This window comes from Mobula hypostoma, chromosome 13 (genome assembly GCF_963921235.1).
Source record: "Mobula hypostoma chromosome 13, sMobHyp1.1, whole genome shotgun sequence".
NCBI classification, from domain to species: domain Eukaryota; kingdom Metazoa; phylum Chordata; class Chondrichthyes; order Myliobatiformes; family Myliobatidae; genus Mobula; species Mobula hypostoma.
The window spans coordinates 59,851,920-59,878,703 of NC_086109.1; the positions used below are offsets into that span (position 1 = coordinate 59,851,920).

At 37.3% G+C, this 26,784-nt stretch overlaps 1 protein-coding gene across 6 annotated transcripts in view; it reads right to left on the reverse strand.

Moving 5' to 3' along the window:
- The window catches only part of zfand6 (zinc finger, AN1-type domain 6), a 67,802-nt gene that overhangs the window by 32,274 nt on the left and 8,744 nt on the right, over positions 1–26,784 (reverse strand). For 3 of the 6 annotated variants that reach the window (XM_063065779.1, XM_063065773.1, XM_063065775.1), the window contains exons 2-3: positions 13,365–13,533; positions 5,544–5,706 (exon numbers count right to left, since the gene is read on the reverse strand). In XM_063065779.1, coding sequence (XP_062921849.1) covers positions 5,544–5,691 — 148 coding nt within the window. In that variant the 5' untranslated portion in view covers positions 5,692–5,706; positions 13,365–13,533. Of the gene's footprint in view, positions 1–5,543; positions 5,707–12,655; positions 13,149–13,364; positions 13,534–14,915; positions 15,042–26,784 lie in introns of those variants that run through there. The other 3 variants (XM_063065774.1, XM_063065778.1, XM_063065777.1) reach the window with 3 other exon arrangements.

Sequence of the window (26,784 nt, forward strand, 5' to 3'; positions counted from 1 at the left end):
CCTATTAGTATCTTTCTGTAAGCTTTTTGTATAACCCTCTTGCTGTCCCATGTACTTCTGCACAATCCACACATTTGGCTATGATATTTGCTCACTACAGCCAGCCCTCCTTAACCGCAAGGGATTGGTTCGGGACCTCTCGCGGATATCAAAAAATGTGGACGCTCAAGTCCCTTATTCAACCTGTCTCAATGTGGTGGACCTTAGGACCCAGCGGAACTCCGGACCTTATTTAACCTGTCTCAGTGCGGTGGACATTAGGACCTGGTGGCGAAGCTCAGAATCTGCAGTGTTTCTGTTCATGAAAATAATCACGATTGAAAATTAAGTGGAAATAAAGCGATTGGAAAGAGGTGAAACGCCATCGGTCACTGGAAAAGCATTAGGCTATAGTCGGTCAATGATCAGAACAATCTTAAAGGATAAAATGAAAAAGGCCCTGCCCCGGTGAAAGCTACTATTATTACTAAGCAACGCAATGGTTTAATTATTGGGTTTTAGGTTTTTGATCCTCCACGTCAACCCGGCACGAATGAAGAGCGCACTTGGGAGCAGTCTGTTACTGGATCGAACTTGGGAACTTGAGTTCCCAGGCCAGGCGCTGAAACATTCATTTCTTAAGTGTTTTATATGCATAGAAAGGTAAAATATATACTGTATACTAAGATAAATGTTTGACTAACTGATGCTAAATAATACCGAATGTACCTGTTCCGACTTACATTTTTAAGAGAACTTCCATTTTTTTTCAATCCCGATCCACGATAACCTACGCACATCCTCCCGTATACTTTAAATCATCTCTAGATTACTTATAATACCTAATACAATGTAAATGCTATGTAAAATAGTTGTTATACTGCATTGTTTAGAGAATAATGACAAGAAAAAAAAAGTCTGTACATATTCGAACAACAAGTGCTGGAAGAGCACTTCCAGGTTTTCTCGATTCACAGTTGGTTAAACTCGCGCATGCGGAACTCGCGGATAAGGAGGGACGACTGTACTTTGAATCACTGATGTTAATTATAATAATACCGATCCATTTGCAATCTAATGGTCACAGGTTGCCAACCTGAAAAATACCTTTATTTCTCCACTCCTTGTTACCCATGAGTCAACTAATCTTCCATCCATACTATCATTTAGCACTGCAGGCTTGTTTCTTACAAAGTTTGGTACCATGTTGAACACTATATTACATCCAGTTGAATTATATCTATTGTTTCCCTTCCATCTGCTCCATTAAGAATTTTTCTCCTAGTTGAGATACATTTTAAGCAACTATTAGTCCAGTTAAAGGATAAAGTATTTTGTAAGCCAACAAGTGAGGACTAATTTCTAAAACTACATATTTTAAAGTCAGTTACTATAAATCTACAATAACTGGATCACACACATTAAGATTATCTGCTCCATTTTTTATTCCAGTGAAAGTCAAAGGGAACTTGGTGGAATTGGTCACAAATCTTTTCCTTAGAAAGCAAAAGAGGAGGAAATAGAAAGGGAACCAAAGTTACTTTCATAAACTAATTCCTCAATAGTGGTTAAATCAATAGAGTCAAGATTTCCATGTCGGTCAGCTGTTGCTCTGACAACAAGCCCAAAAAGTTGTATCCAATAAATCCTCAAACTGGATGGATCCCCAGCCAATATAATTTTTACCATTTTAATGTCTTTAAAAGACGTCACTTAAAATTGAAAGGGTTGTAAATATTAATATGTACAGGGTAGATTTCAAAATAAATTGATACGAGTGAAAAGCTAGAAATGAGAATGGAAGGAAGATGGAAATTCAATCAGCATCTCAATCATTTTACGTACTTGGGATCACATCACTGCCCCGTAAATGAGCAGTGTTTCCAAGGTATTGTAACTTCATGAAGACCTTTGCCAATAAAAATGCTGGACATGGATGTTAAAGTTATCTATAGAGAGTCGAAAGGAAATAGATATTTTGCTGAATTTATTCATTTAACTATTGCTCTCAATTCTTTAACTATTGCATATTTTAGGCACTAGCACACAATATTATCTTTTAACTTCTATGTTAAAGCTGAATCTTCTGGGCGCTTTCCTCTGGGCAATGATGAAACTCAAGTTTCTCTGCCTTTATGGTGAATGTAATTCAAGTTAGAGGGAGAAAAAGTCTGATTATCCACATCTATTGTAATATGTGCTATCCTTTCATCTCTTCCCTTCTCACCATCCAGGAACCAGAACTGTACTTCCATCTGAAATGGCAATTCATTTGCATTTATTCCAATCTAGTTTATTGCATTTAGTGTTCAGAATGACATCACTATACTACAGAATCTAAATGCAGATAAGGCAATTGCTTTGAGAGCACCCAAATTCAGTTGGCAAGACCAAGCCTAAGCCTAAATTTCTAGTTGTCTGCCATCTTAATTCCCCATCCCAATCATATTCGGACACGTCTCGCTGTAGCTTGTAGGACTGCTACAAAAAGACCCAATGAAAGCTTAAGAACAATCTCTCATCTTTTATCTTAGCATGCTGCAACTTTTGCTACTCAAATTCTTGAACTTTAGGTAGCAAACGCTTTCTCTCTAAATCAGAACTAGCCCTTCATCCCTGTATTATGTTGGCTTATTCTTTTTCCTCTATTGATGTAGTCTGGCCTGCTGGACACGTTCACAGCCTTGCTATTAAGAAACACATTAGAGAAAAGGGAGCTTAATGAGCGTGTAGCTGCCATATTAAGTCATTGGTGTCACCCTATAAGATGTTCCCAGAAGACGACTGCTATGTCATGTCATCAAAAACTGACAAACTTCTACAGATGTATAGAGGGGTGAGTATACTGACTGGTTGCATCATGGCCTGGTATGAAAACACCAATGCCTTAGAATGGAAAAGCCAACAAAAAGTAGTGGATACAGCCCAGTCCATCACTAGTAAAGCCCTCCCCACCACTGTCGCAGGAAAGCAACATCTGTCAGGGACCCTTCATGTTCTCTTCTTGCTGCTGCCTTCAGGATGAAGGCACAGGAGCCATAAGTGCCACACCACCAGGTTCAGGAACAGTTATTACCCCTCAACCGTCATGCTCCTGAACCACAGTGGTTTACCTCACTCACCCCAACAATGAACTGATTCTACAACCTAAGGACTCACTTTCAAGGACTCTATGACTCATGCTCTCAATATTATTAATTATTGTTTTTTATGTATCTATTTCCACAATGTCATCTTTTGCACATTGGTCACTTGTCCGTTTTTGATTGTGTATTCACTGATTCTATTGTTTCTTTGTTTTGCAAGAAAATGAACCTCTGGGTAGTAAATAGTGACACATGTACTTTGATAATAAATTTACTATCAACTTTGATAATCCTACAAACCCTTTTCATATCTTCCTTGCTATAAAAACTATTTGTACCTTTCCTTTTACAATTCTGACTATACGTCATGGACTGAAGTGATTATAGTTTTCATCCCAGATTCTGTCTGAATGCTGAGCATTTCTAACATAGTTTTTCTTTCAGATTTCCAGCAACTGTAGTTTCCTTTTACATTTTCATTAATTGTACACCATATTGATCTCCTTATTCAATAAAAGTATTTCAAAAGTTTGTGACTAGACTGATACTTTGAATGTGTGGGAAATGGTTAATCGAATGTGCTGAGGTTTAAGAATAGACAGAGGTGACTTAATTTGAACATTAAAGATTTGACGGGTGTTGAATTGACGATGTGGAGAATATGCTTCCTGCTCTGGTACAATCGAGGGGTCATCCATTTTGGACAGAAAATAGGAAACTTTTTTTTTCTTCTTAGAGGATCATGCATGTGTCTTTGGAACTATTTTACTTAAAAAACAGTAAAAGTAGCCTTTGATTATTTTTATGACAGATAGCTTCTTGATAGGCAAAGAAGTGGAAGGTTATTTGGGTGTAGGGAACAACAAAATCTTGATGTTGTAAGCATCTTAGCTGTAGCCTTATTGAATGAGAGAGAAAAAAAAAATCAGGCTCAAGAGCCAGCTTTTATTTTCAATTTGTGTGTTCATTCAGATTTGGGGTCCAGAGACAGAATGGGCTCAGGATATCCAAAAAGATGCTACAATAAACAAAAATAGTAATAACACTGCTTCCACAACTCAGGGAATGAAGACAACGGAAGTGGATAGTGTACCTTATTCTTCAAGGAGAAACAGAAATAGACCACCAGAACAATAGCCACTCTTAGTAGGACCCTGCAGATTAATTTTACTAACTGAAGATTCGCAAAAGATAAGAGTTACTTGCATTCACATCTAATAGTGAAAAAATTGATATGGCAATATTTATCCATTCTTTCTGCCCTTTAGCCAAATTTAAAACATGTAAAAGAACTTGTCATAAATGACATTATACAATCATTTGAAGGCAGTGCAGTTACTAGCTATCTACATTACTATGTGATGATGAAATCATTTCCCATTTCTGTGAATAAAACCTTATTTTCATGGAAGCAACTATAGAGTGTTACCCCACTAACAGTTATGCTAGGGTAATACTGTTCACATCAGGAACTTTAGCTGAATTCCTTAAGAAGTGGGGTTACTCAATTTCCTGAGGATGTAATTTCCTGCACTGTTAACTGTTTTCCTGACTGCTGTTGGTGAACTGCAGTTACAAAGCTTTGGAATAAACTTCATCTGATATTCAAAGATTAAGCAGCAGCTGCAATACACAAGTATAGTTTTACAATGTATCAGCAATCTTCATGTTTAAAATGTCTCAAAGGTAGGTATACAATTAAATAGTTAGTGCAAAAGTCTGATTCACAATCTACCACCTCTGAGTGACCAACTGCTCTATGATGGGACAGTTCTTTTCTATGCCCAACTTTGACCTTCCCAGAACATTCATCAGCAACATGGAACAAATCTACAGGAATGATCAAGATTAGCATCAAAACCTTATAGTACTTATTAACAGAGTGTGTCTTAATGCTAATGAGAACTCATAACTATGATAGCTGGTAGCACCAATATCTTATGGAAAATGATAGTTGGTGATTTGGGATAACGTACCATTGGAATAACTGCACATAGAGGAATCTATATTAAAGTACTGCAAACTATATGGATATTCAAAAGTTATGGCAAGGTTTATACTGAACTTAATACTCTATTAAAGCAAAACTAAATGCTTATCAACTGAAACCAGTTATAGCTAGAAAACAGTAATTTCTTTAAAGATGCAAATAAAATATGCAAAATTAAAATACTTGTTTTAAAACACCAAATTGAAAAATTACTAAGTTTTGGAAGTAATCAGATAAAAACACATTGGGAGATATCTTGCAATTCAAGTTTTAGGCAAACTTCTTGGTATTTGGAAATCAGAGCACCCATATGCCCGTTGATTTGTGGCAACACCTTAACAGGTATTTTGTTCAATAAGATGGTAGGAACTTTTGAATCTTGAATGTACAATAATGAAAATGATAACCAAAAACAAGTAAAATAATTGGTGCAGATTGATTAGAAAGTAGAATGAATTGTGTTTTTTTTTAAATAGCAAGGTATTTACCAGGACTGATTCTGCCATTATTATTTTGCCTCTGAAGAAAATCCTTATAGCAAACAGAACACATGCCATTCGTTCGTGGGTTCCCATAAAATCCACAGCCAGTGGTGCACAGCATAGGCACTTGAGTCTGGTTGGTTTCTTGAGCCATGTTCCTCCAAAAGACCTTTAAAACAAGTTTTTAAAATGTTAAGAATCATTGTCACCAAGATACAACAGTGAAAACACTCATTGCTGTTGTAGATTGTACTGACATCACTACAAGCAGAAAAATTTTTAAAAATTAGGAACAAGTTACAGTGTTTGTTGAATGCATCTTAGCAATATACAGCTACTATTTTCCACCCTTTCCCAAAGTCTTCACTGTACCAGAATAACATGCTGTCTACTGCAATCCTCTACAGCATATGGTTGCAGAAACACTATGGAGGGAGGGGTGAAAAGAAAGGGGAGGGGACATTGGAATATATTAAAAGCAAACTATTCTCCACTTGACTACCTCAGGGAGTAACTGATGCCAGGGACAGCAATATTGAGTTTACACATTAAGTTACGACACAAAAGTCAACTGTAAAATTGGAAGCAATCAACCAATTCAATGTTGCCCACAAGCAGCTAATTGATGGGCTTTTGCAATTTATAATCAGCAAACTGAACAAAACTTCCAAATGCATCTGCAGAGTAATTTGACAGTGTCTTGTCTCAAATCCTACCAATTTTTAATCAATGCTCCATAGAGAGGCAACCTACCTGGATGCACCACAACTTGGTACGATGACTGCATTGCCCACGACAACGAGAAACTGCAGAGAACTGTGCTAATAGCCTTTCCTCCATGGACTGTCTATACTTTTTGCTGCCTCTGTAAGGCCACCAGCATAATCAAAGACCCCACCTACCCCGAACATTCTCCCTTCTCCCTTCTTACATCAGGAAGTAGATAAAACATGAAAAGCAAATACCACCATACTTAGGGACCATTTCTACCTTGCTGTTATATAACTGTTGAACGGTTCACTAGGATGATAAAAGGGACTCTTGATCTCATAAACCACCTTGTTATGGTCCTACATCTTATTGCTTACCTGTACTGCACTTTCTCCATAGCTGTTACACTTTATTCTGCATCTGTTATTGCCTTACCCTTGCACTACTTCAATTCACTGTGTGATGATTATATGGTTATATGATGAAATTATCTGTATAAACAATATGCAAGACAAGCTATTCACTGTACCCCAGTACGTGTTACAATAAAAAAATCCAATCAACAGCACAGAACAAGCAAAGTGAAGCTGAGGGGTACATAACATTTGACTGCTTTACTTCTTTCACAATTACTTATTTTTTGTAAATGTATATGCAACAAGTTTGTACATTTAGCTGTATTGAAAGAATCTAGGCAAGACATCTCCTAAAATTATAGAAACAGTATTCCCCATAGGTATACAAATAGCTAGTTAATTATTTCTATCAATTCTAGTAAACAGACCAGCTGCATCAGAGATTGGGAACCGAACAGTGACCTTTTCTTGCCATCAGCTTAAGATATTCTGAACAAATGGGCTCAAATAAAATTACATGGAAATTGAATTCTTGCATTTTAAACTTTTACTACTTCTTTAAAACATACATTTACTAGTACTTTGCAATATAACAGAATGCAACATCGTACAGAAAACAAACTTCAAGATAGTTTGCTGGGAATGCTATTTACAAAGCTCAAATATCCAGAAGTATGAAGTATGAAAGCTTCGTGGAGTCAAAGACCTTGTGAAATGATATACACTGTCAGATAGTTTACTCGACCTGCATTTCAAGTTTTGGTTTGCCCTCATTTGCTGAACTACAAGTTATTAATAGTGCCATCAGAGCACAGAACTTGTTGTTTACTAGACAGACCATTCAACCCATCATTTCAATGTTCACTCTCAACAGAATAATTCCAGTGTGATGTCTCTCCCCACTCATTTCCCTTGTAGTTTTAAAATAATCTCTTAGTCACCCATCAAGTTTCCCTTACTGCAGGGATGGCCAACCTATGGCGCATTGCACCCCAGTGATAATTTAAAAAAGCCTACTCATGCAACAAGTATTAACCAAAAACCAAATTGTAGAAAAAAAAATCTATAACAGGAATTCCAAGTAGTTTAGAGCTAGAAATGGGTTTTATTGAGAATAAATCTAAAACTTAGCAATGATTTTTAGTGATTTTATTATTTCGTGCACATCTTTTGGCAAATGTTATTTTCTTTCATATTAATCTGTTTTAAATTTTAAAAATGTTCAATGAGTCAAACTAGGAAAGAAGGACTTTTGTTCTGCAGTCATTCCATATTCCATAACTGTTCAATACACGTTTGATACTTGTTTAATCCTGAGGCGCCAGGCATCTGCACCAGAGGTGCGTTGCAGGTTTTTGCCAGTTTACAATTGACAGTCGTGCGCTATGGAGTAGTGCTTTGTTCATCCTTTGTGAACATCTGCAGTTTTGTACTTTTTCGAAAAATAAGTCTTATTTTTACATTCAGTTACCCACAACAGCACAAAAGAAAATGAGCAAAAGAAAAGCAGAAAGTGATAGTAAATATGAATTCAATGAACAGTGGGAAAATGAGTTCTTATTTATAGTGGGTCAGTCAGGAAAACCATTGTGCATTGTTTATGAAAACAGTTTCTCACATAATAGAAGACAAGATCTTAATAGACACAATAAATCACAACATCAGAATGAAATAGAAGAAAAATTGAAGCTAGTGCTTGGGTCTGAGTTACAGAAAGAATGTGATTAAGAAAAAGGAAGAAATCAAAAGACGAGAAAATATATTTGTTAAAAGTCTCGTTAAGGTAAGTAATGTTATCCTGTTTTTATATTAAATCAACATATCAAGTAAAAATGCTAAATATGTCTATATTAACATATTTTTACAAGAATTGAATGGGGGTACGAGAGTTGTATGGCACATCTGAACTCGTGCATAAAAAGATTGACGCATGGAATGTAAAAGGTTGGCCACCCCTGCCTTACTGTTTTGATATTCCATTATATTAAGAGGCAACTTATAGTAGCCAAAAAGCCCAACTTTGAGAGGTGAAAGAAAACCAGAAAATATTGAAAACAGAAACATAGAAAAATACAGGCCCTTCGGCCCACAAAGCTGTGCCAAACATGGCTTTACCTTAGAACTACCTTGGCTTAGCCATAGCCCTCTATTTTTGAAGGTGAATTATTTGAAGTGCAAAAGTGAAAGAAAGACTGAACACAAGAACGACCAGATTTAAACAGTTTGCTTTCTGGCTTAGGGAGCTTGAATAGTATTACATTAACAATTAACATTGTACTAATAATTACATTAGCTCAGTTTTGAATTAAATGTGTAAATCGAAAGTTTAGGCTGAGGTATTGTTCCTATGACGTTAACAATGCAGTAATGTTAATTAAACATCTTCAAATGAGTTGCTATTTACTGGGAATATTTTCCTTGTTATAACATACTGGCTGATCTATACATTAACAAAAAGCCATCTAAAATTTGTTATTATTTTGCTAGCAACATGTGGACACTATTGACAAGTCATTACAGATAAAAATTTAAACAAAAACTGATCAGCTTAAATATTAAATTTATCTGAATTTTGGGAATTTCAACACAAGGTTGTTTAACTGCAAAATCAATTGAAATGTAACTACTTAGCTACTCATGGGAGAAATAAGAGTCTACAGACATTATTTCATTTGTGAAACTCAAGCTACTAAAATGGAGGTCTACAACAATAAATAAATGCTATTAGTTTTATAGCCATTCTTATATTCAAACAGAATCATACATAAAGACAACTACTGGTTAATGTCTGAAGTCTTAACTGAAAGCAACAAATTAAAGCTGCACATTTCTGGAACATTTATAGAATTCAAAATTTTTCTATTATATAGTTCAACAGTCTAACATAAAACTAACAAAATTAAAAGTAGACATTTGGCCCAACTATTCTGCTGCGTACAAGGCAATTTTCCCAATTTGACGACCATTTCTCCTACTGAGTAAGATACTTTTCAGTTCCTTTTGCTTACATATGCTTATTCTCTGGGTAAAGAAATTCTTCTTTATCTGTGACCTGTATCAGTAAGCCATTATATTTTTGCCCCAGATTTCCTCTACAGGTTTGGTTTATGCAAATTCCCCAACATATATTTCACAAAGCTGCATTCCCCAGATCATAGTGAATGCCAGTACACAGCAGGACGAGTGCTGTTATCGTGGATGATTTGGTACCACTGGACCTGTAATTTTAATTAAGTGATTTGCATATGGAAGCAGCACAGGAACCTACAAGCTATGTTTCTATAACTATTATTGCATTTTCAATTTTCTAATTATTGTTCACTATTTTTTAAAATCTCAACAAATTGCCCAGTGAAAGATCAATGGCCGTGTAATACAAAATGCTTATCTATTATTTTCATGATCTGAAATCTAGACCAATGAAACAATTGGATGGACAGCTGAGAAATCAGAATCGAGTTTAATACCACTGGTATGTCGTAAATATGTTGTTTTGCAGTAGAAGGCTGCAATATATAATAAAAGCTTTAAATTAAAATAATATGTAATTAAATTAAATTAGTGCAAAGAGAGTACAAAAAAATTTGAGGTAGTGTACATGGGCTCGTTGTCCATTTAGCAATCGGATGGTGGTGGGGAAAAGGCTGCTCCTAAAACATTGAGTGTGTCTCTTCAGGCTCCTGTACCTCCTCTTGATGGTAGCAGTGAGATGAGGATGTGTCCAGGGTGAAGGGGTTCCTTAATGATGGATGCCGCATTTTTGAGGCATTGCCTTTTGAAGATGTCATTAATGCTAAGGAGGCAAGTGCCCATGATGGAGCTGAGCTTGGAATTATCGGCAGCTTTTTCTGATCTTGTGCAGTCAATCTCCTAATAAAATATAGCCACTGCTGTGTCTTTTTTGCAATTACATCAATATGTCAGGCCCAAGATGGATCTTCAGAGACGTTGACACCCAGTAACTTGAAACTGCTCATCTTTTCCACCGCCGATCCCTCAATGAGGACTGGTGTGTTCCTGAACGTCCCCTTCCTGAAGTTCACATTACCGATGTTGAGTGCAAGGTCATTGTTGTGTCACCATTCAAACAGCTGATCTATCTCTCTCCTGTACGCTTCCTCATCACCATCTGAAATCCTACCAACAATGGTGTGTCATTGGCAACTTCACAAATGTCATTTAAGGTGTGTTTGGCCAGAGTCATGAGCGTAGAGAGTAGAGCAGTGGGCTGAGCATGAATCCTTGAGGTACACCAGCAAGGAGATGTTATATCTCATCTGCACTGACTGTGATCTCCCAATGAGGAAGTCAAGGATCCTGTTGCAGATTGAGGTACAGAGGCTCAGGTTTCAGAGCTTGTTGATTAGCGCTGAGGGTATGATGGTGTTGAACGCTGAGCTGAAATCAATAAACAGTCTTACATAGGTCAGTTTGTTATTACTACAGTGTTATGTGCATTTGCATCACATGAACTGAGAAAAATAGTTGAATCTCTTATACTTATTTCACCATAAGGAACATCCTTGGCAATACTCATCCACTGCATCAGTGAATAAAAGGGTGAACCTGTGTTGAGCTGCAAATATTCCATTATTCAAAACACAAGCAAGTTTCACTCAAACCGCCAAGTACATTCAACCAGAGTGGTAGCCGTGGAATCTAGAGGGGTGGGAGAGTGTAGGTGGCTGGCAGGGAAGGGAAGTCATGTTTACACTAGTTAGCTCTACTTCAAATTTGCACTGCTTTTCTCCTGTTAAAACAAAAGAAAACTTTGCTCACCACTCTTAACTACGCAGGGAAATTTATATTTTTAAGACAGCTGAGTAGCCCAGTCACATTAGCTAGTCTGGCCATTTTGACAGATTTAGTTTCAAACTAAGAATAGCTAATGTGAAGGCCTTTCTCAACTCTCATGCTGCCATCTAGGTTGTCAGAAAAGCAACTCATTCAAAAGAAACAAAGATAAGGTTTACAGTTAAAACTCCTTAGATCAAATATATACCCAGTAGCTGCTTTATTATGTATACCTGTTTGCTAATGCAAATATCTAATCTGTCAATCATGTTGCAGAAACTCAATGCATAAAAGCATGCAGACATGGTCAAGAGATTCAGTTGCTGCACAGACCAAATTTCAGAATGGGGAAGAAATGTGATCCAAGTGCCTTTGACCAATTATAAGTGCCAGATGGGGTGATCTGAGTATCTTAGAAACTGCTCATCTCCTGGGATCAGAGGAGAATGGCCAAGCTGATTCAAGCTGACAGGAAGGTGACAGTAACTTACTTAACCATGCATTACTACAGTTGCATGCACAGCACCTTGATCCTTGAAGTGAATGGGCTACAGCAGCAGAAGATCTTACTGGGTTTCACTTCTGTACCTTATAAAGTAGCCGCTGAGTGTATATACTGCAGTTATTTGCAAATATTAATTTTCCCTTTTGTTGTAATGCAGTCTTCTTCTAATCCAGTTTAATACGATTACAAAATTACCTTTAATTAGTTTAAAATGACTTTAAAGAACATTAAAGCTTGTTGCATCTTGTTTCATGTAAAAATAAGCCTGGATAAGTTACTGAGACCAATTCAGCAATGCTACAAATTTCAAACTGAAAAGACTATTACCGCTTAAAAAATACATTGTTCCCTAATTAAAGACGACAGTAAAAGAGATTTCAAACAAAGTAGTTGGATATATAGCCTCAACCTACTTTCCTAGAAGCCTGTGAATTATGAATGTCTATGGAAAAAAGTTAATGTGCCTCAGTTGCCATTTTAAACTTCCAGTTTAAGATGGCACTACCGAAGAAATGTGACAGCTTACTGGTAGTTTCAAAGCTAAGGAATTTGATTAAAAACATTACGAATAATTTTTTTTTTAAAAAGGTGAATTGTGGTGAACTATTAAGGTGAATTGCGGGTGATTTTGAGAGATGTGGCCTGCTGGTGCGCTGCAAATTCGACACACGGAGTTGGAGCTGTGGGGTTGGAGTGTACGAATCGGAGGGGAGAAGACAGGACAGAGGAGTTTTGATGCTTGTCCAACTAACCCAGGTGAGAGGTATATCGCTCTGAATGACGAGCCCATTTGGAGAGGTCTTTAACAGCAAAATCCAGGTCCAAAGTGAATTGCTGGCCGGCGTGTTCTAGACCCGGAGCAATTTGCGGCAACAAGGTACAGGTCCTAATGTGAGGTACAATCTGCTGTTTCGACAATCTAAATGCTGGTCCATACAGACTGGAAGGGCAGGGCGAGGTTGCAATGCACTGGGTGCCCAGCCAATTTGGAGAGGTTGAGAACAATTTCTTCTGCAGTGAACTGTAGGCCCAGATTGATTTGCCACAGTGAGACCCGGTTCCTAGTGCAAGGTACAATCTGCTGTTTGAACAATTTAAATGCTGGCCCAGATATACTGGAGGCTCCTCTCTCCACGAAGCTAAGACTCAATTTGGTTCAGAATGCTGTTGTTGGCGCTCACTTCTGTTGTTTGCACGATTTGTTTTTCTTCTCCACTTCTGTGTGCATTGGGGGTGGGTCTTTATTTTTTTTAATTGGGTTCTTTTGGGTTCCTTGCTTTGTGACTGCCTGTAAGCAAACAAATCTCAAGGTTGTATAACTTATATATTTTTTGATAATATATGTACATTTAATACTTCATACCTTCCAAGCTACAATATACAAACTGATCTTAATATACAAATAAAAAATATACCTATCCAAATTACCTACAATAAAGATAAGGTGCTATTTGAACTTACTGTGGACAGCACTGGAGTAAGTTAGGAGGCCGAAGACAGAGGTCTGATTGGGAGTAGATCTTGGGACTAAAGTGGCAAATGAATAGATGCTCAGATTTTCTCAGGAATGAGTAGAAGTGTTCTGCAAAGTCACCCAGTCGTTGGCTTCTCCAGTGTAGAGGGGAGCACACTGAAAGTACAGAATACAGTACACTAAATGAGAGGAGCAAGTAAATTGGCACCTTCCCTGGAATGGTGCCTAGATTGTGCAAAGGAAGAGGTAAAAAAAAAAAGAGCAGGTGTTACATCTCCTGTATCTGCTTGGGGAAATGCCCCAAGAAGGGGAATAGTTGATGGAGATGGAAAAGCTGACCAGGAAATTAAAGAGGGGACAATTCCATTTGAATGTTCAGAGTGGAAGCAAGGTTAGGAGGAGTGTCTGACGATGGAATCCTACTGAAAGTATCAAAAACTACGGAGGATGATCCTCTGAATGCGGATGCTGGAGGGGTAGGTGAGGACAAGGGGGCTGGGGGGGATGGAGGAGACCCTTTCCTTGTTTTGGCTCTGAGGAGGGAGGAGTTAGAGTGGAAGTAATGTTAGTCTGGTTGATTGTAACTTAGATTAGCATTTCAGTCAAGTATCAAACATCACAAAGTACTCACATTAAATTAAATGTTTGTAATGTGATATTTATTGCTGGTATAATTAATTCATTTAACATCAACCATTAGTTACTACACTGAAGAAACCTATTCAAATAAAGCTTGTCACCAGCTAAAAACAAAGCAATAGCATAATGTTAAATATATACAAAGAAATAAGAGAAAGTTAGTTTACTGACGGTAATTCAGAACAGACTTTAAAACAACTTCAGGCTCTAGAAATTAATTCTCAAACTGTAAACCCGCTCATCTTTTACCAATCAATTCTTCAAGTTTAAAAAAATAAAAACAAATCGCAGCATATACCTCAATTTCTTGATTTGTGTATTATCTGCATCCTGACTGGATGTAGTTATCACCCTCCCCCAGGTTTAATACTTTATTGTTTAGTAAGCACAACTAGCCATCAGTCAATGTGATGTCATTTCTGCAAGCCCCACCCACTGTTTCACATTAGTCAAATATGGATTTTTTTTTAAAAAGTGAAAGATACAGTTATGCTGAACTTAAACAATGGATCTAATTTTCTGCAGGTTGGTCTAGAGAGAATTATTATAGTCACAGAACTGTTCCAAAAGATAGGAATATTACATCTTCTCACATATACACAGATTGTTTACAAGTGACATCAAATCAATGGTCTATTTCAAGCTGTGAATATTCCCATAAGGAAATCAACTCAAAGGATTTAATTTCCCAAGGAAATAAAACTTTAAGGCAAAGTGAACAAAACTCAATGGTGAGTTTTCTGTCAATGGACAGAAGTGAAAAAGTAGAAACCAACAGAAGCATTTATTAAATCTAATGGAACAAACTAGAACAACTAATTAAGTATAGAGACTTGTGTCACTTTTTTTCCCCTGGACTCATAAAAGGAATAAAACACATACGTTTTTTTAAAAAGTACCTTTTCATCCTTGTATTACTTTATGCCATCCCTGGAACAGAGATAAGGCCACCACCAATCACTCCTTTGGAATTCTCTTCATATTTACCGACTCATTTTTCCAACCACACTCACTGTCAAATATTCCTGACAGAAGAAAATCTTCTTCAATCCATTTATCAACATTCACGCATATAATTGGTTTGTCCATTATGCCAGATGAGTCATAACTACATCTTGCTTCACACTCCAGTGCCCAAGCTCATCATTTCAGGACTATCCTATTGGCAAAAGGATATTCTTGAGGTGCTTTCTGTACAGCAGACTAACTCCTGAAATTCTCACCCCACTTTTGTCTCCTTGAAACATCACACACAGCTTAATACAAGGCCACATTTATTTTTGTCATGAGTGACCAACTGAACAGATGCTTCACTTTTCCCAAAATGTCCTCAAGTCCTCTGTAGTCCATATTCTTCTCTAGTTTCTCTCATCCCTTGTTTCCAGACCACCTTGCCCACAAGTCCCACAACCTGATCCCCTGAACTTAATTCCTTCTGAAGCTCTAGGCCACCACCAATCACAATCTACATATTTTCCTACAGAACTCTAAATTACGTTTTTTTTAAACTACTTCATTTTCCAGGATGAGGACACTATTTGAGAAGGTAATAGCAAACCATAGTCTTGAAGCATCTAGTATGCCTACATTAGGAGAAAGTTGTTAGGATTTGACCCAGAGATGATAAAATGTATTTCCAAGTCAGCACGGTGTGCAAAGAGCAAAGTCAAGTTTGCCATATGCACAGGTATGTGTATGTACAAGTACAGTGAAAATTGCTTACAGGGAATCACCGGCACAGAGCCAGATAAGCAGCATCAAGAAAAACAAACATAAATTGTACACAATTTTAACAAGAAAGAACCTGCAAGTGGACATGTTTGCACGAGTCTGAATTCTTTGCCTTTCTTGGTGGTACAGGTCATGGGTTTGGGAGGTGCTGTTAGTGCAACTGTAGTGCACGTTGAGGCGACTATGGATGGTGTTAAGCTCCTTGAGTGCATTTAGACTTGCACTCATCCAAGTGTGTGAAAAGTATTCCATCATACACCCAATTTGTGTCATGGAGTTGAAAACGTTAGGTCTTGGCATTTCAGAAGGATCACTTGTCACAAGATATCCAGTCTGACCTGTTCTCATGATTACTATTCAGTAAGGAACATATTTAACCGAGTTTTTAGTTACGCCATTTCAAAACCATTAGCGGAAACTGCTTCCTTTAAATAAAGCTGCAACTCCCCTCTGCCGCTTCAACCTTCCTTCGCTCCCCCAAATGCTTAAATTTATCACTTCCTAAATTCATGCCCATCTATCCCATAGATATGCTGAGAAATGGACCACGTGCTGGAAAGTGGGGCTTGTTCAATAGGTACTTAATATTTGAAAGAACATGGTGGGCCAAAGGATCAGTCTTTATGCTCCACAACAAAACCATATTGTGCTTATCAGAAACACAAGAAATTCTGCAGATGCTAGAAATCTTGAGGAAACATACACAAAGTGCTGGAGAAACACAGGTTAGGCAGCATGAAGAGGAGTAAACATTTGACATTTCGGGTGAAACTGGTATTTGTTTACATGAAGCTAAGCAACCACAGGTGGCAGAAAACACTGTTTCTAGCTTTCAAATAGTGGTTGTAATGTGGATTACAATATAAAGTAAATAGAGGTGTGTGCAACAGGGTGAAATAGTTAATATGAAGGATTCTAAAGCACATGTACACAAATTAGTAAAATAAATTGGTACTAAAATTTCTGTAATATTTTCAGATTGGTATGTAAAAACTGCAAGGAACAGATCATTGTAGATCTAGCATTATAGAGTTTGCATAGTCCTTGCCTTCTACCTGACCGCCCAGCCTCCACATTCAACAGATCATTCTCCACAATTTCAGCCAGCTCCAAAAAAAAATTAAAGACCAGTCACATATTCCCCTTTACCCCTTTCAGCATCTTGCAAGAATTGGTTCCCTCATAGCTCTCTGCCTCGCTCTTCCATCCATATGTATTCCACATCCTCTGGCACTTACCCCATACCACCACAGCATATGCAACACCAGTCCTTTCACCTGACCTTTTCCCATTATTCAGGGATCTAAACAGTCCTGGGTGAAGCAGCAATTCACTTCTTCAATCTAGTGTAGTATATTCAATATTCATAATCTGCCATGCTCTTCTTTGAGTGAAGACAGTAGAGGAGTGATCTGAAGAGATGTCTCCCACTTTAATACACCGACACACTCTGACCTCTTTGAACTCCTGCATTATCACAGTGAGACCTAATGCAAGCTTGGGGAACAAGATTACTTCTTCAACGTGGGCACACTGCTGCCTGCAGAACTCTGTATCAACTTCATGTAGCTCACTGTCTGGTCATTTCATCCTGTCATGCTGGCACAGTCTGTTATATCATCTACTAGAGATCTCCCATAGCTTCACCACTTAAACCACATCACAGAAACAAAGCTTAATATGCTTGCAGCTTGTCCCCAATAAGCACTTGGACCCAATCCATCAGGGATATTCCCTTTTACACATCCTTCCACACCTTTTCCCCACCTAAAAACTTCCATTTCTTTCAGTTTTGACACATTAACTATTTATTCTTCCAAAAGAATTCTGTCTGAATTGCTGAGTGCAGCATTTTCTGTTTTCATTCCAGAATTTTACATTATGTCTGAGGGTGAAATGGTTCAATCTGAAATCAGGGTATTCAATCTAAACAAAAGAAAATGAACATAAAAGGGAAAAGTTGGCTATGGTAGATTGGGAAACAATATTAAAAGAGACAAATAATGAGTAGTATTTAAATAATAATGCATGAATTGCAACAAATATACAGTAAAATACTGAAAGATGACAGGAAAAGTGATTAAACTGGAGGCAATATTAAACCCAAGGAAAAGAACTGTAAATTTGCCAAAAAAAATAAGCCAAGGCACTTTAAACTTCAAAAAGATGGTTAAGAAATCACTTAAAAATAGAAAATCAAATACAAAAGTAAACCAATCAGGAAAAAATACTGGAAAATCTGTAACAGGGAAAAGTCTAGTGAGGGGAAATGTGAATAAATTACTGACAAGAATATTTATAATGAGGAAGTGACAAATATTTTTCTTATCTGACTTTAGGAAAGACAATACAAGTTTTAAAAAAAGTTCAAACAGGGGCTGATACTAATAAGGAATTAGCATTAGTTAAAAAAAAATCAGAGAAGTTAACAAGCCTAAAAACTATATGTAATCTCAAAGATTTGATGGCTTATGTTTTTGAAAGTGCTAGTCATAGAGAAGTCTATCATCATCTTTCAATATTCCGTAGATTTTTGAATAACTCCTGCAGATTGGAAAGTCTGATGTGACTCTATTTTACATAAAGATGAAGGGAGAGAAAACAATTGTAGATGTGTTAGTTTGGCAATGGAAGAGATAAAAATGCTGAAACCTACAATGAAAAATGTGGCAGCACAACAGTTACAAGAGACTATCACTGATCAGAGTAAATGTGTCTGTGACAGAGAAGCCAGGTTTGATTAATTAGCCAATTCTTTGGGGCGGGGGGGGTGGGGATGTATCCAACAGAAGATACGGGTATAGTCGTTTTTTATGTGGCTTTTGATAACATCGCTCAAAAAAAAGGTTGGTAAACAAAGTTAAAACACAGAGTTAGTGGTAATATATTGAGTTCATTAATATGAAAACGCGAGTTGGAACATACACGTACTTGGGTTTACTGTTTGTGACTCGTGGGCATCTGCGATCAGTGCCTAGACTCAAAATATTCCAAATTTATCAGAGAACGCAATGTAATATTTCCATTTTGCTCATGACATAAAACAATGGAGGTGTGAATACTGAGGATGCAAAAAACACCAAGGGATATAGACAGAATGAGTGAGTGGGAAACGAGAGATGGTGAACAATGTGTGATAATGAAAGGTTATCCACCTTGTTAAATGCTGAATTGTTTTAAAATGACCAGAGAAAGAAATATTGATATCCAAAGGGATGTCATTGCGTACAAGTCACTGAAAGGTAACATCCAGATGGCACTGGCAACTAGAAAAAGTTCAAAGTAAATGTATTATCAAAGCCTCTATTGCAAGAGGATTTGAGTACAAGAATAAAGACATCTCATAGAATTATATAGGCCAACAGTGAGACAATGTCTGATGTATATTTACTGGTTGTATCATAGCCTGTCATAGTATGAAAACACTAATACCCTTGAATGGAAAATCCTACAAGAAAGTTGTGGATATGGTGTAGCCCACAGGAAAAGCCCTCTCCATCATTGAGAATATCTACATGAAATGCTGTTGTGGGGAAGTAGCTTCCATCATCTAGGACCCTCACCAACCAGGTCATGCTCTCTTCCATCAGGAAGATACAGGAGCCTCAGGATAAACACCACCAGGCTCAGGAACAGTTATTATCCTTAAACCATCAGGCTCTTGAACCAGAGGGGATAACTTCACTCAAATTTACTCGCCCCATTACTGAACAATTCCCATTAAATATGAACTTGCTTTCAAGGACTCCAGCTCATGTTCTCGATATTTATTTTTCCTCTCATTTGTATTTGCACAGTTTGTCCCATGCACATTGGTTGTTTGCCCATCTATTGAGTGTGCTCTTTCATTGATTCTATTGTGTTTACATTTTTTGTGTATGCCCGCAAGAAAACAAATTCCAGGTTTGCATTTGTTGACATATACAATATGCACTTTGATAATAAATTTACTTTGAACTTTCTGGGATAGTAGAACTCTCACATAATGGAATATCAATGAGAGTTATGTGGCATGGAAAGTGGCTCTTTGGCCTACTGGCTTTACTGACCAACCTGCCTAATCCAAGGTAGCCCCATTGCCAGCACTTGGTCCATAACCTTGCACCTGCCCGATTATCTTTTAAAAGCTGTTACTGCACCTGACTCAATCACTTCCTCCGGCAGCTCATTCCAGAGACACCACTCTATATGGGAAAAAAATTGCCCCTTGAGCATTTATTAAATCTTTCCCCTCTCATCTTAAACCGCTGCCCTCTAGTTCTTGATTCATGAACCCTTTTTTAAAAAAAAGAATGCATTCAACTTTTCTACACCATTCATGGCTTTATGCACCTCCATAAGATCATCTCACCCCAAGGAATAAAACCTGTCTCACCCCTCCAGGTAACATCAATCCTCAAGTCACGCAACATCCTTGTAAATCTTTTGTGCACTCTTTCCAGTGTAATACACATTTTTCAAATAGCAGGGAATTCAAATCTAAACAATATGGAGGACATTGTGTGTACTTGACCTTCATTCTTTATAGAGCTTAGAAGAACGAGAGGTGACCTCACTGAAGTGCACAAAATTCTCAAATGTCTTTTCAGAATAGTGGCAGGGAGGATGCTTCATCTGCCTAAAGAATTAGAAACGAAGATCACACTTTCAGAATCAGAAGGGCTGGGCAATTTAGAACCAATAACAGTATCTTTTTCTCTCTTGGAAGATGGAGAAATATTTGGAGTTCTCTCATTTGAAGGGCTGTGGAAATTGAGTCATTGCCATCAAAAGAGATGAATGAACTTCCCTGCATTAAAGGAATCAAAGATGAAAGAGGCCCAACAGGAATATCATACTGAGGTAGATGATCAGGCTTCATCTTGTTGAATGGCAGGGCAGTCTTGAAGGGCAGAATTCAGTACTCCTGCTTCTGTTTTGTATGTCCCCATTAACTAGTTTAAAGTTTTAACTAAAGATTTATTCTGCTGCAACCTGAATGTATTGTTAAATGATTACTCCCAACAAAGAAAGCCCCTTTCCGCTGTTGTGGCCAACCACTTTGCACAAGATGTTATATCTTAAACTAATATAGATTAAGTCTGGGTGTGAATAGTATCATATCACTGAACATTGAAATCTATGCCTGCTAATATGAATCGGAGAACAGCAATATTCTTTATGAAGACACACGGGTTAAAATTATGTCAATAAAATCCTATGAAAACGTAATGCTGTTGGTTTTCAACTAATCAAATACATGTATCATTATTTTATCTACCAAAATGGACAATCTCAGATCTTCCTACACTAACTGTGCAAATTCCTTTAGACTCTGCCGCTAACAAGTCATTTTCTCCACTCAGTGTTGTGCCACTTCTGTAGAAGCCATTCTTACTGTATGATATTCTGAAACATATAGTAAATGTCATATTATAACAAGCTTATTTAAAGCAAAGAGGTTTAAATAGGGATTTATGAATATTTATACCTGCACATGTTCAACATTCTGTCAAATGAGGTGCATAAAAAAACACTGGGATTTAAATTTATTCCAATAATCCTACAGTCTTGTTTCAAGATTTCTCTATAAATAAACTACTCTAACATTCAGACTGAGTTTGGAACCTCGTAACAGGTGCAGTGAACATTGAAATTTTAGGCCAAATTCTAAAGTAGTTTTAATTTTCATCAAAATTGTTCTCTGATAATTACTCAGGGACAAAAATACTTCTGTTAATTAGAATTAATCTAGGCCATCATATCATAAAATTAAAATATAGCTCTGGAATATAGTTCTCATCATTTAGGTTAGGAAAGCATTATTAGTTCTACCACCAATGGCTGTACATATAGAAAGAAAATACCACTGCAAGATGGTGTGGTTGACTTCATTCTAATTTGAGCACTAGAAGTCAGAAACAGATCAAGTTATACATGTTCGCTTCCTGCTTTAATAACTAGTTATTTACATTTACCCTTGTGTGAGTGCATAATGGGTCACGTGCACACACATTGTAAATTCAATGTTAGAGTAGTTATTTATAGAGAAATCTTTGAACAAGACTATAGGATTATTGGAATAGATTTAAAACCCAGTGTTTTTATGTACCTCATTTGATAGAAGGTTGAACATGTATAAACATTCATAAACCCCTATTTAAACTTCATTGCTTTAACCAAGCTTATTATAATATGACAATTACTATACATTTGATCATACCACAAGAATGGCTTCTACAGAGGTGGCACATTTGATCTACCCCAACTCGGATAATCAATTGTAAACTACCCATGTACAAGATATTTACTCTCACCTCCCCTAAGCCATGACAGCACCAGTGAAGATCAAGTACAAAACAAAACACTACAAGTGCTAACAATCTGAAATAAAAGCAGAAGTTGGCAAATGTTTAGCTGGTCAGACAACATCTGGGGGAAGAGAACATGCTGCTGATTGTGGATGGCCAATTCTGATACAAAATGACAATGTTGGCTCTCTGGAATTATTCAACAACATTTGACATAATGAGAGCGTGGTGTCCAGAATCTAAATGAATAAGTTCCTTGTACATACAAAAAAAAGGTAAAAAAAAAGTTTGGAATTCCCTTCTATAAATGGAATTGGTGCTAGGTCAATAGTTAAGAGGGGCAATGGCAGTTTCATAAATTTAGGACACTGATTAGCTGTGATTTTACTTATTCGTTGTTTAGTCTTAAGGAGTTGACTAACCTACATCCCATCATCAGGTCTCCCTTTGAAGATATTCATCATTTCAATCCACTGTTCACACAATCTATTTCTTCTCTTACTACTTCTGCCTTTGTCTCATCTATTCCACTTACATGCTCTTTCAATACTTGCAGCCAGTTCTGCCCTGAAGCACCGTTTTTCTACTAACAGCATCTAGGTATACTGCACATCTACTTTCAACTGGGACAGCCCAAGGAATCTCTAACTTCAATGGAAAAAAAGTCAACTAAACTCTTATCTACTGAAAATAGAAAATAAGTATCTGAAATAAAAGCAGAAAATGTTGTAAATATTTAGCAGGTTAGGTAGCATCTGTGGAAAGATCAAGAGTTAATGGTTCAGGTTGAAGGCCCTCAATCAGAACTCTAAAAAAGAGTCTTTGACATCAAAATCCAACTCTATTCCTATTGCCACAGATGCATTCTGACCCCTCAAGTGTTATGAGTAGTTTCAGATTTTATTCAGACCTCCTCTGCCTAGGCTAGTCCTGGCATTGAACAATTTTTCCATTCACATTTTGCCATGGGGACTATACAATTTTCATTGTCACAATATAGTTCAACACTCCATCTAATCTTTGCTTAAACTTTATGCCTCAGCATCCACATTTCCAAAGATTCAAAACCCCAAGAAAAAAAATTCTCATCTAGGTACCAAATGGATGACTCTTTACCCTATGATGACATTTCCTAGTCTTAAATATCCCTAAAGGAAAAATACCTTTAACTGTTAAATCCACTCAGAAGCTTGCATTTCAATAAGATCACTTCTCAGTCTGCCAACTTCCATTCCAGCAAGCACAGGGACCGCCGCTTAGCACAGAAGGTCAAGATGCTGCCTCCCAGCTCCAGCAACCAGAGTTCAGTTCTGATCTCCAGTGCCACCTGTGTGCAGTTTGCATGGTTTCCATGCGAATCCAAGAGTTTCCTTTGAATTTCTAGTTTCCTCCCACTTCCCAAAGGTTCACGGAAAAGTGCTTGTGCTGGAAGAATCTGAAGTGGGGTTGGGTGGGGGAAGATGATGTGGTGATAATAGGCATGTGAGAGAGAATACACCAAGTGAGGAACTGACAGATTCAGCAATGACATTCCATGGCAAAAGGAAATACAACTTTATTTTCAGTCAGCCTTCTTAACATAACCCCATCACTTTGGGAATAAATTTAGCAAATTTTCTCTGCATAATGCCAAGCCATGTCCATCCTTCCTCAAACAAGCCTTCACATTCAATATTCCTATCAGTTCCACCAAATTGTGCGACTGTTTTTCTTTATTTTCCTGAAATGTGACCTTTAACTTCTAGTTGCTTGTCATTCCTTGGTCAACTTTTTTTTTAAAAAAGCAACGGATTAGTAACTGTTAGTGTTCAAAGGGACCTGGATGTCCTGGTGTACAAGTCATTGAAATCTAATCTGCAGGTGCAGCAAGCTATTCAGAAGGCAAATTATACATTGGTCTTTTTTAATGACAGAATTTGGGGAGAGTAAATATAACGTACTTCAGTGATTATAGGACCAACACAAGATCTCACTTACAGTATTCTGCATAGCTGTAGTCTCCTTAACTGAAAGATGTGCTTGCCACTGAACTGGCTGGAGGGTGACAGGTTTGCTGTACGAGGAGAGAATAAGTAGGCCTGCATTCTCTAGTTTTAAATGAGACAATCTTATTGAAACCTACGTAGCACAACTGATTGGATGCAAGCAGGGATTTTCTCTTGGATGAGGAATAGACCCCTGAGAATTAAAATGAGAACTTTGCTCAGAGGGTAGTGAATCTGTCGAATTCTCTATCCTAGAAGATTAGATGTTGAGTTTATTTAAAACTTAACAATCTTGGATATAAAGCAAGCCAAGGGATATAGGAATAATGCAGGAAAATGGTGCCAAGGTATGATTGGGTTACTCCTCTCCTATTTCATATACTTTAAGTTAATTCTCACCCCACTGTCTTCACCTGCTGACACATTTTCAATCAAATGCAACACAACAATGCTTACTCTATTAATAAGTCATTTTAGAAGCTTCTGGAATGAATAAGCAGAATATTTTCAGATCATAACCACCACTCCACTACTACATTTGTTCCAGGTGTTAATCCGTATTTGGCAGTTCACAATCACTCCTCACAATATATCAAGCTAATCACCCCCATTATCTTGAACTGCAACACTTTCCAGTGAAGGAAAGTTAATGCCTTCTGCACAACTAGTCCCAGATGTTGTCATTTCTAGAATTTACAACCTAATAGCTTTTATAACACATGATAACTCAAAAAAACTCCCCAAGTAACCTTCTTCTGGTAGTATCTAATGCAGTAATGATATTGGAGTTTGGGAATGGTATGTGCAAGCTTTGCAGACAAGTACAAGCAGCTGTATGGCCTATCAAGGACACTCAGGCAGAATTGAAAACATTTAATTATTAAATCTAGGCTTCTTGGTGACTTAACCTAAGGAGGTGAAAGGGAAATCAGTGAATATGGATTATCTGAATTTCAAAAAGCATTTGATACAGTTCTATGCAAAACAGTGTATAAATAAAAGTTAACAGGCTGTGGTTGTATATTAGCCTGGGCAGAGGAATGGTTAAAGACAGAAAAAGGGAAAACATTTCTTTTTTGATTGTAGGTTTGCTACTCGAGTTACAAGGATCACTACTGGGTCTTTTACTTTAATGCCTTGCATATGAAGGTATTCAAGTAAAATATATTCAAGCAAAATATATTCAAGTTTGCTGATGAAGGTAAACTATGAAGCAGAGTTAGCTATGAGCCCAAATAGATATAGATAAGTCAAATGAATAGCAAGGAGATGGCTGATGAGAGTACAATAATGGAAAAACAATCTGGTAAATGCTGATTCATGATAAGCAGAAAATAATTGTGCTAATATAGCTACTAATTATGGAGAGAACAAATACATTTTTCTTTACTGCCAACAAATAATTCTTGCTGAACTGGCACTGTAATGGGTACAGTTTTGTCCTGCATACCCAATAAAAGATCTTCTTGTCTAGGGGGTTATGTAACAAGATTTACTATACTGAATCCTCAGGTGAGGGTCTGACTTACATTAGTTAGATGAAATAAGGCTCACCTATATTCTTGGAGTTTTAGAAGAATAAACAATAGTTTTACTGAAAAGCAAAAGATTCCAAAAGCTATTCATAGGGTAGATGCCAAGTCATATGGTTCCTTAGATTAGACAGTCAAGGACTGTATGACAATCTCAGTGCAAGGGGTCAGCACTGAGATGCAGTAAAATTCCTTTACTCAGTCATGTTAATAAACCCTTGGTTTCAAAACAAAATCGTGATTGACAGATCTTGGGAAACAATGTGAAATCAAGAGTCATATACTGAGTCACATCTATACTGAACTTTTTGCCCATCTATACTAATCCCATTTTCCCACACCAGGACTATACCTGTATACCTGCTTGTTACCTGTACCATGGGACATGTACTACAGAAAGAACCTCAAACATCTTGCAGAGACAGGAAAAACTGATGGAAGAAAAAGTCACGGTCAACAGCATGTAGCATTCATGAGATATGTCAAAGGATGGACAGGCAAAAGTTTTGAAGAGCTTATTCGAACTTCTCAGATTAGAGACAGAAGACCAACCTAGGAATGCCCACATCATACAACACGGCACAATGATGATGATAGCCACAGGGAAAAGATTTAATCAACCCCATCTCTACCTCTCATAATCTTATATACTTCTATTAGGTCATTTCTCAGTCTCCTTTTCTCCAGGGAAAACAAGCCACCCCAACTAATCTCTCCCCATAAAGTCCTCCAATCCAGGCTACATGCTGGCTAGTCTCTTCTATGCTCTCTTCAGCACAATAACATGCTTTCGATAGTGCATCAATCAAAAATGCACACAGTAATTCAAGTGCAGTCTAACCAGTGTTTTGTGAAATTGCAACACAACACCCCAACTTTTATATTCTGTGCCCCGACTGAGAAACACAAGCATTCCATATGTCTTCTTCACTACCTTATCGACCTGTATTGTCACTTTCAGGGAACTATGATCCCGGATACCTAGATTTCTCTATTCATCAACATTCCTTAGGGCCTCACCATTTACTATGGTAACACTTTGCATTTATTGTGATTAAAGGCCAACTTTATATCTGATCCACACCCTGTTGTGCCTTTGACAATATACTTTGTGATCCACACCACCACTAATTTTCATGACATTTGCAAAACTGTACCTCTTGCATTCACATATAACAAAGAACAGTACAGTACAGCACAGGAATAGCCCTTCAGCCCACAATGTTGTGC